Raw genomic sequence first — 15,441 nt, 5'->3', positions numbered from 1 at the left:
TAAGTTTCCTCCTGCCTAGTTCAAAAGGACACATGTGATTAGTCATATGTAGGAAGATGGGGGAATAAGGTACTTCAACATTTCAGACAAGTGAACTGCTATGAAAGCATTCTTTTGGCTTTGATTTTTAGTGCATTTCTAGAAATTAAAAAGTTGACAGAAGCAAACTAAACTTGTCATTTATAATGCTAATTCACAGAGGAATACAGATGTTGCTGCGTGAGTGTGAGATGACAACAAAGCTTGACATTTTAACACACACTCCTAAGTGAAAATATGTTATTTTAAATGGACACTGATTTCTATCTAATGACCTCTGCTTTAAATAACCTAAATGCCCAAATTTAGAACAAATATTAGGGCATTAGTAAAAAATGATGTGCTCAATTGTTGCCAAATACTGCAGTTAATTAATTTCTAAAAAATATGTCATATATGCATGTTATTTTAAAATAAATTAAGTATTAAAATATGGATTAGAAAAATGATTTTAAGCATTTTCAATATTCATTTTGGTTTTTAGACTCTAAGAATATTATTTTTATTTTATTTACTTCGAAATAAAATTATTTGAATAAGTGTTAGTTTAATAGAGTAGCATATGTGACCATGTGATTTTTCACCTCTATTTTCCTATCTTTCTTTCAACTCAATATATGAAAACTTTCTTTCAAGGAGGTTCACGTTGCCATGGTACCCAAGGTACTCTGATGAACTAATAACAAATATTAGACAATTTTTAAAAATTCACATGTATGTGTGTGAATAATCATCCATGGTATTCAATGTTACATATTTAATTCTGTAATGCATATGTAAACTTCTACACACAACTGAGGAACTATTCATATTTTTAGAGGAAATGGGATTTTCATCTGAGATTTGCCAGTTACTAGTCTAATGAAATAATATAACATAGACATTTATGTTTATAGTCTGTGAAAGACCTTATTTTTTAAAAATATGTCTTTAAAAAGTCTGCAACATTTCCTGGGGCTGAGGACAACAATAAACAAACAAAAGCTCCCACTTAATTTCTTTCCCCACACCAGCTGAGAGCTAGAGGGCAGAGTTGGTGAACAGCACAAGAGGTAAGCAGCACTCTTTTCCACCTCGGTGCCCTCTGGTTTCTTCTTTGACATGAAGGAGAGGTAGCAGTAACTCAGCATCTTGGAAAGGCTCTTCTTGTCTTTCTTTCCAGGAGCTGAGTTGACAAGGCCATGAAACCCCATACACGGGGCGTACTGATTTAGGCACCTCCAGGAAGTCAGAATTGATACCAATGAGAACTAAGATTGGTGGAAACTGTTCTCCTACTGCTTCACATGCCTACTGTTTACAAGTTATAATTTGCCTTTTGATATCATTGTCAAGCACTGTCTGAGAAGTCGCTAGCATTGATACATGTCTGAGAAATCTCTAGCATGATATATGCAAAGGTTAAGAACGCCATATAGGTGATGGCTGTGAGAGGGGAAAGGAAACTGTGAAAATGGGGTGGAGGGAGAAAAAAAAGTCAGTGAAAAGGGATGTGATGCAGAAATATTCAAGCTAGAGAGAAATGTAAAAGACATATTGAAATTAATCAGGGTTTAAGGAGAAAGTTATGAGTCAGGGAATAGCCCACATGGTTATATATTTTTTTATTCCCATGAAATAAGCAGCATGAATTTATACATATTTTAGATATATACTACACTACTTGTTCAACTTTTTCATAAAACTACCGTTTTAAAGCTTACCGTGGTAAGCTTTAATAAACAATGTTTATATCATGTGTAATTGCCCCTTCTCCAAAATAAATGTTATACTAACAAAAATGGGATTGACACAAAATATCAGTCATCTACGATGGTTGTGTTTTTTATTAAGTTTCTAGTTTATTTTCCGATTTGACTCTTTTCACCCATTACATTTTGTCCTTTGAGCACAGGTCAAAGCAAAATTGCTGGGCTATTTATTAGAATCTGTGAGTGCTCCTGTATGTCCATACCATAGTAATTTGGCATTCATAATGACAGTTCAACAAGAATACTTTGCTCTTGTAATAAATCATTAGAATCACAAAATGTGCAAGGTACACTCTGAGCATTTAGTTGGAGACTTGCGTTATCTAATTTCTTTCCAAATATTTATTCATTTTCATTCCTAGTTCATTCACAATTTTATCACAACCAATTTACCATATCTTTATTGAAGTCTTCCTCTTTCAGATTCACCCCCTGCTGAATTTCAGCCTCCAGTGGTTCAAGCAATTTTTGTATATCTGAGTTAAACTGCTCCAATTCCTTCAAAGGAATGGAGGCCTAAAAAAAAAGATAGTGCTAATTTAAATCAAAATTACTTTTTATTAGAAATATAAGACAAAAAATACATTTGTTCAACCTCCTGTTGCTAAAATAATGACATGCATTATGTTTCCATATTATATTTTTTGAAAGTTTTGAAATACAACTGGGAAAGTACGTGGGGATGCAAATAAAGACATTTAACATCATCAGAGCCAAACATACATACAAGATAATGCAATTCATCATTCTGGTTTTTCAACAAAAGTCAGTTTCCATATATTTGGCTGGTCTAATTGTTAATATCCTAAAGTTGAATTTGATCTTATTTTAAATATTCTGATATAAATACCATTTGGGTAGATATCTCTTATCAGAAATTGCCTCATTCATCAAACAACAGTAACATCAGTTGGAAATGCAGAATTGTCTCCTTATCCTCAGAAAAACTACACTGCAATCTGCTTAGATATTTTAAATGACATTTTTAGCATGGCAGAATTGATAGGCATGCTCCCATAAGACAAAAAAAATGTCATTAGTTTGCCTTAGGCATCCTTGATTTGGTAGCACAAAAAAATTCAAAAGAATGAGCCCTGAATATCTCAAATGAAAAATCTGAATATATGTTTTCCAAACTTATAAACATCACAGTTTCTTTGATTTTGAAATTCATAATGACGATAGCCTCAAAAAACTTTAAAATCCCTTGTTTTTCTAAAGAAACCACTTGAAGAGGAGTGACTAATGAAAATACATTGAAAATCAAATATATATTCAAAAGAATAGGCAAGATTTAAAGTTTAAACAGTTAATAACATAAATGTTTACTCTATTATCTATACCCTGTATTCAATTTCTTTGCATTAAAAATACTAGAAAATATTTTATATCTGATAGCTTTTGAAAACTCACAGGTGATAAATAGAAATCTTATTTTCTTACAGAGCTAAACATTTTCCACTTGTAAAACCAATTCAGGAACCACCCACTGTCTTAATGCCAGAATGACGCATTCATCAAGTTTGGTCCCCACCCACTCTTCCTCAACACATTTCTAGTCATAGTCTTACTCTTTATTTATTAGACAGCATCTCCTAGAGGACAACAGGGATAAGTGTCCAGGAAAGACCAAATATCTAAAGGTATTTAGTTACTAATGAAGAAGTGAACCATCAAATGCTATCTGTGAGAACATAATTTTCACAGGAAGAAACATGAATAAACACTTATCTTCTAGGTACTTTTACACAACAAACGTGAATAAACACTTATCTTCTGGGTACTTCTACACATGCCAGAAAGGATTTATAGACTCTTTTCAAAGGGACTTATTTTCAATACTAGTTTTTAAATCCTAAAGAACATTTGAAATTTGAAATATCATAATATGTTCTTGAACCAGTACAGACTGCTAGTATTATAGATATGCATGTAAATGTTGTTTCAATCTCTGTATTATTAACATACTTCTATACTTTAAAATCATATACTGTACAATATAAGAGTAATAGCCTTTAGAATCATAATTACACAATATTAATTCCATGGTATTTATGTTACTGAATTATGCACATTTTCTAACATTTAATAAGAGCAACTGCATTGTTCTGTATGATTTTGTGAACATATGAAGATAAATAATATTTAAAATAACTTTTTGAGTACTTGGAGGTCAAAATAACATGGGTCCATATGCAGGCAGATTTATCTGCTTTACTCCTACACTTGCTTCCTCTCTAGCTCATCCTTCCTCCACATACTCAAACATAGTAGTTTCAAAGGCTCAAAACTTGGGCGTCCATACCTGTCTCTCAATACTCCTTCCCTAATAAATTGTACTATCTCCCAAAACTTAACTATAACTTTCATAATATCTGTCAAATATTCCTCTTTAGCTGTGATCTCACTTTTGAATTCCAATCTAGACTCTCAGTAGCCACCTGATTTCTCACTTGAAGTTCAACATGTCTAGAAATGAGCTTATTATCTTCCCCCAAACTGCTTGCAACATCAACTTCCCTAGTTCTGTAAATACAAGACCATTTTTTTTCTGAGTCATCCATGCTTAAAACATGAGCCATGCTATTTTCCAGCACTTCACTCTAATGTCTGATAAATACCAAATACTTGCCAATTCATTCACCATGATTCACTTGCTTTCTTTTCCCAGAGATACCATCTCTCCTAGTCCTCACACAAGAGCTAATGCAATAACGTCCTTACAGGGCTATAATCCTTCCCACCTCATCAGTTCTATCCTGTGCACTGTAATCAGGTCAGTATATTCCAAAACCATGGCTTTCATTATGTTATTTCTCTGCTCAAGAAGTACAAGTCAAATAAGGTCCAAACTCCAGCATGATAGTCAAGGCTTCCCCTAATCTTGTCCCAAGAACCTTTCTAGCCTTATTTAAGTGGTCCTAATACAATCTTTTTTACAGGTCTATTGGTAAACTCCTGGTATCTCTCCCTCAAGGCTTAGAATGTTTTTAACCTTCTGGTGAAGAGCCTAAAACTCCTGCATGAGAATGCCTAGATTGGATCTAGGCTCCACCATTTACCAGCTGAGGGATCTTGGGCAAGTTATTTCTCCTCTTTGAGCCTCAGTTTCTTTATGTGTAACATGAGGATAAGAAGAATGTCTACCTCATAGAGCTTTTATGAGGATCAAGTATGTTAGAATGTTGTTTGGTATATAATAAATGCTCAATAAATATTGGTCTTATTGTTTCCCCTCAAATTTGTACCCATCCATTGGCTCGGGTCAAGACCTTCCTCTTTTGAAAACATATGGTTTACGAAGGATAAAATAAATGCTTGCTGACATGGCATTTTTATTTTAACAACTTATTTGACAAAATCATGAAATTCTAATGGTGAACATGGCGAAACTGACACTCCAGTTTGGTAAAGTTGTATCATTCTCTAACAACAAAACTTAATTAATTAATCTGCATCAATGTAGAGAGTGGTCTCAAGGAGGATGCCAAAGGGCTTTGCACTTGTTCTGCCCTGTGCAGTATTTTCATCAGGAATTATTTGGAGACCAAAAAGTATGCAAAAACACACACATTGAGAGGGATGAGTTTCAGGAACATCCCATGAAGGTGAGTAATTTGTCTGTCTTGTTCAACCTAGAGTCATTCCTGGTACATAGTAGGCACTCATAAATGAACATTTCCTGAAAAACTAAGTGAATACATGACTAATCATAGAATAGCAGAATAAACATTTCAAGGAAATCCTGAATGATCTGGAATTTTAAATAACACGATTTCCTCCGTATAAAATTGAAGAGACTGAAAAATAAATAAATAAATAAAATTGAAGAGACTGGAGTAATCAGCACTTCGTGTGTGGATATATATTAATTGCTGGCCAAATGTTAGCAACAACACGATACCACTAAGTACAAAAATAATATAAGCAGATACGAATAGATTTTAGGAAACACTAGTACAAAGTGATGAATTATTCAAGCAAGATAATGCAAACTTAGATTTCATTAGTAGTATGTGTAGGGTTCAGATTTCCTGATCAAAGACCACTATGCATTTGTTAAAAATAAGACCATTATGCAGATTAGGGATTTTAATTATTCTGCGTGGTTCCAAGGTGAATAACTAGAGTCAATGGGTAGAAATTACTTGGAGTCTGAATTTCAGTTTAATATAGGAACAACTAAGTAGTGTTGCAAATGTTTTTTTTCTTCTTTTTAAAGCAATAAATTTTAAAGTAGTGAGTTTCTCATTGCTGAAAGTACATAAGCACAGGTAGCATGATGATGTATTAGCGTATATGTTAGAAATAAGACACTTTTTGCATGAATACTTCCCTAAAATTTTATCAATTTACAGTAAATTCTCTCCTCTGAATTCAAAGGGCTTTGTTTACTGTAGCTATGCAGCTATATAGAAATATTATGCAAGTCATATATTTAATTTTCCATGTTCTAGCTGCCATACTAAAAAGTAAAAATAATCAGATGGATTTAATTATATTTTTTTCCAAATATGTCCAAAATATTATTATATAAACCTATAATCAATATAAAATTATTAATAAGTTATTTTACTTTCATTTTTTTCATACAAAGATTTCAAAACCCACTGTGTTTTACACTTATGGTACATCTTAATTTGGAGTAGCCACATTTCATGTATTCAATAGCCATATGTACTCTGTGGCTACCTTATTGGACAGTACAGATCAATAGCAACTACTATGACAACGACACTGAAAAGAACCAATAGTTCATTATTAGTATGAAATATGTCACAGGAGTAATGTCTTACTAAGAGGAGTCAAAATGCTGATGCTTTATTTAGTAAATTTTAGTGGATTTAGATAATTCTTATAATATCCATCTCATTCACTTGCACCCAGATGTTTTCAAAGAGGAATTTTCAGAAAGCCCTCGGGGGATAGGAAAATTTATGGGAATGGGTTTGAGATGTTGTATTGGGAGTATCTATTCCTCATTTATGTATAATCCTAGGTTGTGTTGCAGTATCTATTACATATTTGAATGTAATATTGTTTGACTTTCAAGGGTTTATATTTTGTCTCCCCGGTAGATTTTTAATCCCTGAAGTTGGGAATACATCTTATACTATTCTGTATTTTCCATAGCAAAAGGAACTAATTTTTTAAACATAAAATGTGTTTACTATATTAATTACTAATTTTAGAACATCCAATAAATCAAATTAACCAGTAACTAATTTTATAACCAAAATAACCATAACTATTCAACTCAGTTATTTAGGCTATTCTATTGGAAAGATCAGACCAGCCATTTGACATCCATGTGATTAATATTCTTCAAGGAGTTGGGAAATTTTAATTGCTTTTCCTTAAGAGTTCACTGGCTCACCATTGGGTCATGAGTTTTCTGACTAATAGAAGTTTTACATGTCATTCTTTGGTCTTCGCTGTCTTTGTAATTTTTAATGCTTAATGAAATTTAAGAAAAGAAATGAATAGTAAGCAAACATCCATAATTTATTAGCTCACTCTTGAAGCATCCAAGTTTAAGCCATATAAAGTATATAAAGCCTGCGTCTCTGATTCAGAATTATGACAAACTATTTGAAGAAACTGAAATCAATGGTGGATAAATCATCTTAACTTTTGCATACATTACTTCTATTGACTTTAAAGAAAGTATATGACCAAAGAAGAACTAGAATCACAATTAAATCACACGTTAGACAGCGCACACAATATAGGTCTTAAAATACATAGAAAATAATCAAAAAAAGTTATAATATTGCAGGAGAAAGTATAAACCAGGCATAGGTTTTATACAGTTTAATTTGTACTTACCTTTTCATCTTAAGAGCTTTAGCATGACTGTGAAGTCATACAAAATACAGATAAAGTAAAACATAGGCAAGTTTAATAATCAGATAGATAAACGGACACAAAAGAAAGAAGAGACAGAGAAACTGAGAAAGACAACACTTTGTTTTCCTTGATTTTTTAATGTGGTTTCAGATTGCTTAACAGCTAATAATTGTGCTTTGCTGCATGATTTAAGATTAATGAAATTTAAGGCTTTGTTAAAGTTTTAGCATTAAAGGTGACTTATATAACAAGTTAACAAACAACAACAGACTGAAAAAAGCAAAATCAATTACAAATTGATTCATTGTAAATTGGAAGCATTCAAAATTACTCAGATACACTTTATCATTTTTAAAATGTAAGCTTTCTTTTGGTTAAATATTACCCTAATGGACACAGATACACTAACATAATAATGACTGTGTTTACACAGACAGCAAAGTAAACATTTGTTAATATGGACTATGTAATCTCAGTAATCATGATAAATGGTCACTACAATCAAATCACACTGAAATCTAAATTGAAAATTAATATTCCAAATGCTACAGACTGGTTTAAAATTGCTTCAAATCAGTCTCCTCTTTCCATTCTGCAGCTTTGAAAATTTATTAATCATTACAATATTGGTATAGAAAAAATTAAATAAGAATAATTCATGGAAACTAAAATGAATAAAGTTTCAAGGACCAGTAATATCCTATAATACAGAAAAGATAAGATATGAAGAGTTATTTCAAATGAAAATATCTGGAGAGGAAAGAAAACTTACAAAGAGAAATAAATGTATTGAAAAGACCTATCTAAAACCAAGATAATTAGATAAAGTAGTTTATAGATTTATTAATTCACTTATTTTAAATTCAAAAGAGCAAGCTCCAAGGGACATAAGAAATAATTTTAAAGATAAAACAAACTGACTTGGGTAAGTGACATTTCATTGGCTGCATTCTTTGATATTAGGTAAGGTACTGGCTTATCTTTGATGCTGTGAGGATAAAAATGTGAAATTGTGGTAGCTTCCCAAATTTGTAAGGCTGATTAAGAGACATTACAGTACATCTCTGTTGGTTTTGAAATGATGAGATTAATTTTATGGTCACACTTTTCAGAATTGGACACAAATACAGTGATTGGTTAAGATATGTTGGTGGTTCAATAATCATCCCACTTTCTACTTTTTATTGAGAATAACTTGGAATATTTTTCTGCCTCATGATTACATGAGTTTAGTAGTAGCAACTGAAATAGAAGAAGAAAGGATTTAGCTATAAAATATATGGGGGAGACAGATGAATTGAAACATTTAACATTTTGGACAACTTTCTATTTTTTTCTTATCTTTTTTCTTTCTTCCTTTCTCCCTCTCTCATTTCTGGTTTTTGTTTAATTATAGTTATTTTTAATACAAAGAAGTACTGAAATCATTACATTTTAAGTGAAACTGGACATGCTTATATTAACACATAATAGACCAACAATAAATATATGATGATACAAATAGAAATATAACAATGTATGCTGAGAGTCAGCACGTTGGAGTGGACAAAGCAATGAATTAGGATCTAATGTTTTCTAACCAGGCTATCTAACTGTGAGAACCTGGGCAACTCACTGGCTCTCTCACAGCCCCCTATAAATATCTGAAAGTTCCAGTCCAAGGAATGATTACTTTTACATCTGTTGATTGATCGGAGTAATCATTTTCCTTTTTAAAAGATCATGATCAGAAATCACCAAATAGCTTTAATCATTTTAAATGTCATGTTAATAAGACCCAGTTAGTTCTAGCAAATGACACCGTGAACCAAATTCAATTAACATCTACTTTGGAAACACTGTAAATAATTATGAAAGTAATGTGTTATCAAATTTCCAACAGAACTAACCTGCTATAGGGACAGAAAATTATAAACGTGCAAAAATGTTGTTAATATAGAAATTCTGTTGCTAGGTTAACTTACTTATTTCAGTGAAATAAAATTAGCAGGTAGAGTAACACAAAGTTTGGGTATTAATCTGTTACTATCACTTGAGGATTTTAGCTGTGATTATTACATATGTAATACTCTACAAATCATGTGATACCTATAGATCTTTACCTAAGTTTTCGTCTATGACTTTTAAATAATTTCTTTGTAGAAAAGTTTACTAAAAATATATTTATACAATAAGAGTAACTATACCAGCTAACAGACCATGCTCTCTTCTGTCAGAGAAGGTGTTAAATTAGAAATAGACTATGAAGGGGAAAAAGATCAGTATATTTGTATTGATAAAGTTGATTACTGAAAATTAGGTTTCAATTAAAATTCTCAAATCCAATGAATCTTATTTTGACATCCTAGGTGACATTCATTAGATGGATTACTTACTTCCCACTGATGCTTGGGAAAGTCACAATATCTGTCTAAACTATCCTTAAATTATTTATATATTACTTTTCACATCTAAAGCCACTACTTAAGATAAAATTAGACCCAACCATGTATTTTTTCCTGATATACTGTACACTAAATGAAAAACTCACTGGCTCTCTCATAGCCATATATACATAATAATATGTTATATATACATATATATGTATATATATTATATAAACATATATATATATATATATAGTCTCTGATCCAAAGAATGATTACTTTTACACCTGCTAACACTGATTGGACTGAATGGAGATCAAAATCTTGACATTTTATAAATATTACAGCAATAAAATTATGAATATTTACATATATGATGGCAGACCATTCAAATCCCATGCTGTAATTATACACACACACACACACACACATACGTATTGATATATACACACACACATATATACACACACACACGTATACATACTGCTACACAGATTTCGAAAACAAATTTAAGGCCCATATAGAAATTAAGGAACATATTGTATATAATATCCAACGGCACATAAATCTTAATAAAGAATGAAGACACAGAAAACAAGTTCACTTTTCTTTTGGTTAGTACCAATTGCACGGGCAATAATGTAACATTTTAGCTCCATAGAAAGTGAAATATTTCTAAATCTCTAGAAGAGAACACAATCCAACTAAGCAAATTATGTGTATGTTTCATAATATTTTGTTATAAAGTAGCTGCCTACATTAATAGGATACAGCTAAGGTCTATTGACTCAACATGCTTTTAAAGCTAAGTATTACAATGTGACAAATATATCTTTATGCAAATTTTATTCTGAGACTCACAGACAGCCTTTTGGACTCAATTAGTATTGAATCCTGAGTCAGTTTTCAGTTCATCACCTTCTTGGCCGTCATATATAATAATTTAACTCTAGGCTAGTTCTCAAGGTCTCTAGACCATTGGTTCTGAGTATGGTCTCTAGATCATTGGCATCAATATCACCTGAAAACCTGTTAGCCATGCAAATTATCAGGCCTACCCAAGGCCTACTGAGTCTTGGTCTTCAGGCAAGGGGGGAAGGGGAGGGCAATTTGTGTTTTAACAGTTCGTCCAAGTTCACAAAGGTTAGAGAGTCACTGCTATAGACTGTCACTTCCTCTCCATTCCCACAGATACCCCTTTATTTGAGCTACTCACTGTTTCTCATCTAGACTATTGTGATAGCTTCCTAATTGGTTTCCCTACTTCCTGTCATTATTCAATTGAATTCTCTTCACAACCACTGCAGGGCTAATCTTTCAACAGTGCATGAAAAAAAAAATCAAGAACTCCTCATTGAGTATTGAATTAAGCATAAATTATTAGTCTGGTTGTCATGATCTCTCCCCACACTATGTCTCATCATCCTTTTCAGTCTTATCCACACTAAGCTTCACGCTCTGTGCTCTATATTCCATAAGCAAACTGAACTTACCCTCCATCGAACATACTACACACTCCTGAGGTTTTGTCATAGGTTTATACTGAATTGTTACCTCCTCTAAGTTGCTGGAGTGATTGCTAAATTGACTCAGCATACACTCATTGTCAGCCCAGTATCCATGAATATATCTTGCTCCACTATTAAACAATAAGCTCCTTGAATTCACATCTTACCTAGCAATTTAGGTATCACAGTACCAAACATTGTGACCTGAAAGTGCATGGTTGGTAAGAGCTCATTCATATTCCTCCCTTTCTCCAACCCTTCCTTCATTAATTCTTGAAGATCTGCCTCAAATATCATCTCTCCCAAATTGCTGACTCTCCTCTCCAACTTGACTTTCCAGAAGATGGAGATGGGTAGAAGTGCCATAAGCAACAAGACTAAGTAGTCTGTTTACTTTTGCCTTCCTATTTCCCTTTCTAGGCTTCTGTCTCCTGTCACTTTCTTCTGCTGATAGTATCCCCCCCAACCACCACCATGCTATGCCACCATGTTCAGATGCCCTAAATCAGAAAGAGTTGAGTCATGGTGTCTTTCCCCAATGATTCCATCAACTTTACCCAGGGTTCTGAAATTATGGCTGATTCATTTTTATAACTCTGACCCTCCCCATCAAAACTGCCATTTTCTCAAATTTATTTCATACATATTAGGAGAGATTAAGCTTTCTCAAAGCCATAAGATGCTGCTGATTAACCTAAATGCAATGAGAGGATAGAATTTCATGTATTTTATGGGCCCTATTTGGGACAAGCAGAACTTTCCAGTTCTTAAATTGGTCCACTCGATAATCTATAAGGCTGGCCCTTGCAGTGGAAATAGCAAAGACACATCTTCTTGGTCCCTGCCCATTCCAGCAGAGACCAGAAAGAGAAATCAGCTATTCCTCCATTTCTTTTCCTCATCAATTTCCATCTTAACTCTCAAAATCTGGCCATTAAATCTAATATATATATAAAATGATAAAAATAATTATTGATATTATTTTCACCATTTTATATAATTATAATAATGTATAGATTTTTTTCAATGTATGCTTTTACATATCTTAGGTCATTGGATCCTCACCACAATCCTGAGGTTAAGATAAGACAGGCATAATCTTATTGCTTTTCTGGATGGAAATGAGATTCTGTGAGGTAAAGGGTCAAATCCAAGATCACACTCAAAGTATTGTGGCTTGAAGTTAAGAATTTTTTTCCTCTCGCCACACTGCTCCTCACTGAAAGTTAAAATTACCACTGCTGAGAAGTGCATCTGAGGGACAAACTCTCAGCCAATCTAAACCGAGGAACCCAATGTACATTGCTTTCTTGATTTTGGAATTTCTTGTCATGGAAAGTCCTTGCAGGACACAGACTTCACATTCTCCAAATAGTGAATCCAGACATCATCAGTGAGCTCTCAGGATAAATTTTTGCTCTACTCATTTGCCCTTTCTAGTTGACCTTTGAAAGGATCCTGAAATTAGTTCTTAAACTGAGTTCTATCCATATTCACTCCCAATCTACTTTTGTTTATCACTGTAGATTTTCTCCCAAGTTTTTCTCCTAAGTGAAAACTACCCATAAACTCAACCCTAAGAACGTCATATTCCAAACCAATCTTACCTTCCATAAGCCTTACTCTAATAGGAACTTGACTTTGCGATCAAAGCCTATCCCTGAGAATTCCAGCACTGCCAAAATTACCCTACTCCATAAGCAAACACACATACAAGTCATTAAATTCCTCACTGCATCAACAAAAGATTATTAGACAAATTTTAGAGTTATCAGGGACTAATGCAACTAATTAGTCCTAATTTTAACTAATCCAACCCAGAAATTTTACACCATGTTCTATTCACATAACTTGTACCTCCTGAACCTCATCAGAGGAAGCAGAAAGATAAAAGGGCAGAAATTCCCCTATCCAATAAGTCTACTCTTATCCATTTTATACACTCGGTTCTAAGTAATAACTCCTTTGCAGGGTGGGATAATTTTCCTTTTAAAAACTATGTAACTAGTTCAACTCCCATATCTTATAAACACTGAAAACGGAATTGCAGAGAGACCACATGTTCTGCCTAATACTGACAAAGTTCAGAATTCAATCTTCTATGTCTACTGTTCTTCCTACCACACTATGTGATTGCTGGGACCACCTCATCATTAACTGTACATCTCCATGAAGATGTACTAGTGTTAAGCATATTATATGATTGCAATAAGTATTTAAACTTGTGTTTGTAGACATATATTTTCAAGCAAGTATCTTTAACATCCTGTATATTCCCACACTCACTAGCACAATGGACACTCAATACCATTAGTTAATGCAATAAATAAACAAGCAAAATGTCAGGTATGCTTTAACTCCATATTTTCCATTTCATCATGATGATAGAGCTTAATTATCTCTTCAAAGCCCCCAAATGGGATCAACTATTGCATTCAGTCATCTCTACGAATTTAGAGAAAAAGGAATGCTTTGAAAAGTAAAAACGTGATTGTCGTCAATTAATGTATAGGTGAAATATTGATTTTAAATCTTTTATGCTTTTCTTCAGTATGGGTAATAAAAGAAACACATCAAATGGCTCACCTGATGCATGATATCTGGAAGTATACTGACACGTTCATACAGAATATAGAATGACAATTCACAAACTTCTCTTGGCCATGCTATGTTTGTCAGTTTCTATGGTGCATGATGACTCTACTCATTTTTCAATACTTACAAGTCACAGTCTTGTGACATAATGTATCTCAATCTACCATTGACAAAAATCAAGAAGAGAATACCCTGTTTACTCTTAAATATACTCTAGCTCAGTGATTTATTAATAAGTATAATGGGAAGAATACAAAACTTGGTAATGAAGTACTAGCATTCATCTTTCAGATGACTAAAATAACTTTTGCTTGTTTAGATATTACCCATTTAATGATATCTCCAGAAGTGAAAACAACTGTCTGTTTAAACAGCAGAGTAAATTCTTACAAAAAACAACTATGGACTAAAAATAAAATTTTAGAATCTGTCAGATGTTTTTCAGGTGAGAGTCACTTACTTAACATATAATTGCGTAGAACTAATTAGTTAACTATTACAAACAAGAGCAGTGAATTAAGGTAAGCTAATACCTTTTTGCTTTGGGAAGGCCAGTTTTGAAGAGTAACTATGTTTCACATGCAAAAAAGTATTTAAAATTCATATCACATTTCCATATATTTTAGGAATTCCTTTATATATGTACTATTATATATAACAGTGATACAAAGTAATGCCTTAGAAGATGTAAACCATGCTATTATTGGGTGTCCATAATTACCAAAATAATTCTTCAAATGTATTCTCCTATTTTTCCAGGAATCAAAACTTACCTGACGTATCACATTTTCTCACAAATATTTCAGTGTTATTCTCATTTAAGATTATTTCTAGCAATTATCTGTATATGTAAACTCATATATTTCTTTTACATACATTTTTATATTTGAAAGCATATCATATATATTGAAAAATGTGTCAAACTACATTTTATAAATTTGGGAGGTAATTCCTTGCATTTTGATACCCCCAAAGAGTTCAAATTCTATAATACTGTGTTTATATATTTTTGCAAGCTACCTATTAGATAAGATTTTTGCCTTCATTAAATGTTACACAAATATAAAGGGTTATCATGCAAAAGTTCCATATACCCTGGTTCTTCATTAAATAGAATAAGTATAAATAGACATATAAAATTACAAAAATTAGGATATATAAGCTTTGCAATTATTTGTCTTCATGGCATGCATGTCATTATAATCTAATGGATTTTATCATAGTAAGTATCGGCAACTAGCAAGAGCAAGTTAAAATACACGCACATACACACATGTGCACAACCAGCAAAGATGTACAGAAACCCTAGATCATGCAGGAGATGTACAAGAC

The 15,441-nt window shown here is 32.7% G+C and overlaps 1 protein-coding gene across 17 annotated transcripts in view; it reads right to left on the bottom strand.

The window, feature by feature from the left end:
• Positions 1 to 15,441, bottom strand: part of DMD (dystrophin) — a 2,551,447-nt gene that overhangs the window by 1,260,397 nt on the left and 1,275,609 nt on the right. For all 17 annotated transcript variants that reach the window (XM_067023689.1, XM_067023685.1, XM_067023692.1 and 14 more), the window contains one exon: positions 2,184 to 2,306. In XM_067023689.1, the coding sequence (XP_066879790.1) occupies positions 2,184 to 2,306 (123 nt within the window). The remainder of the gene's footprint in view (positions 1 to 2,183; positions 2,307 to 15,441) is intronic.

The sequence above is a fragment of the Kogia breviceps genome, chromosome X (genome assembly GCF_026419965.1).
Source record: "Kogia breviceps isolate mKogBre1 chromosome X, mKogBre1 haplotype 1, whole genome shotgun sequence".
Taxonomy (NCBI): domain Eukaryota; kingdom Metazoa; phylum Chordata; class Mammalia; order Artiodactyla; family Physeteridae; genus Kogia; species Kogia breviceps.
The sequence above is the reverse complement of the archived record's forward strand: the minus strand, read 5'-3'. Positions and strand labels throughout refer to the sequence as shown.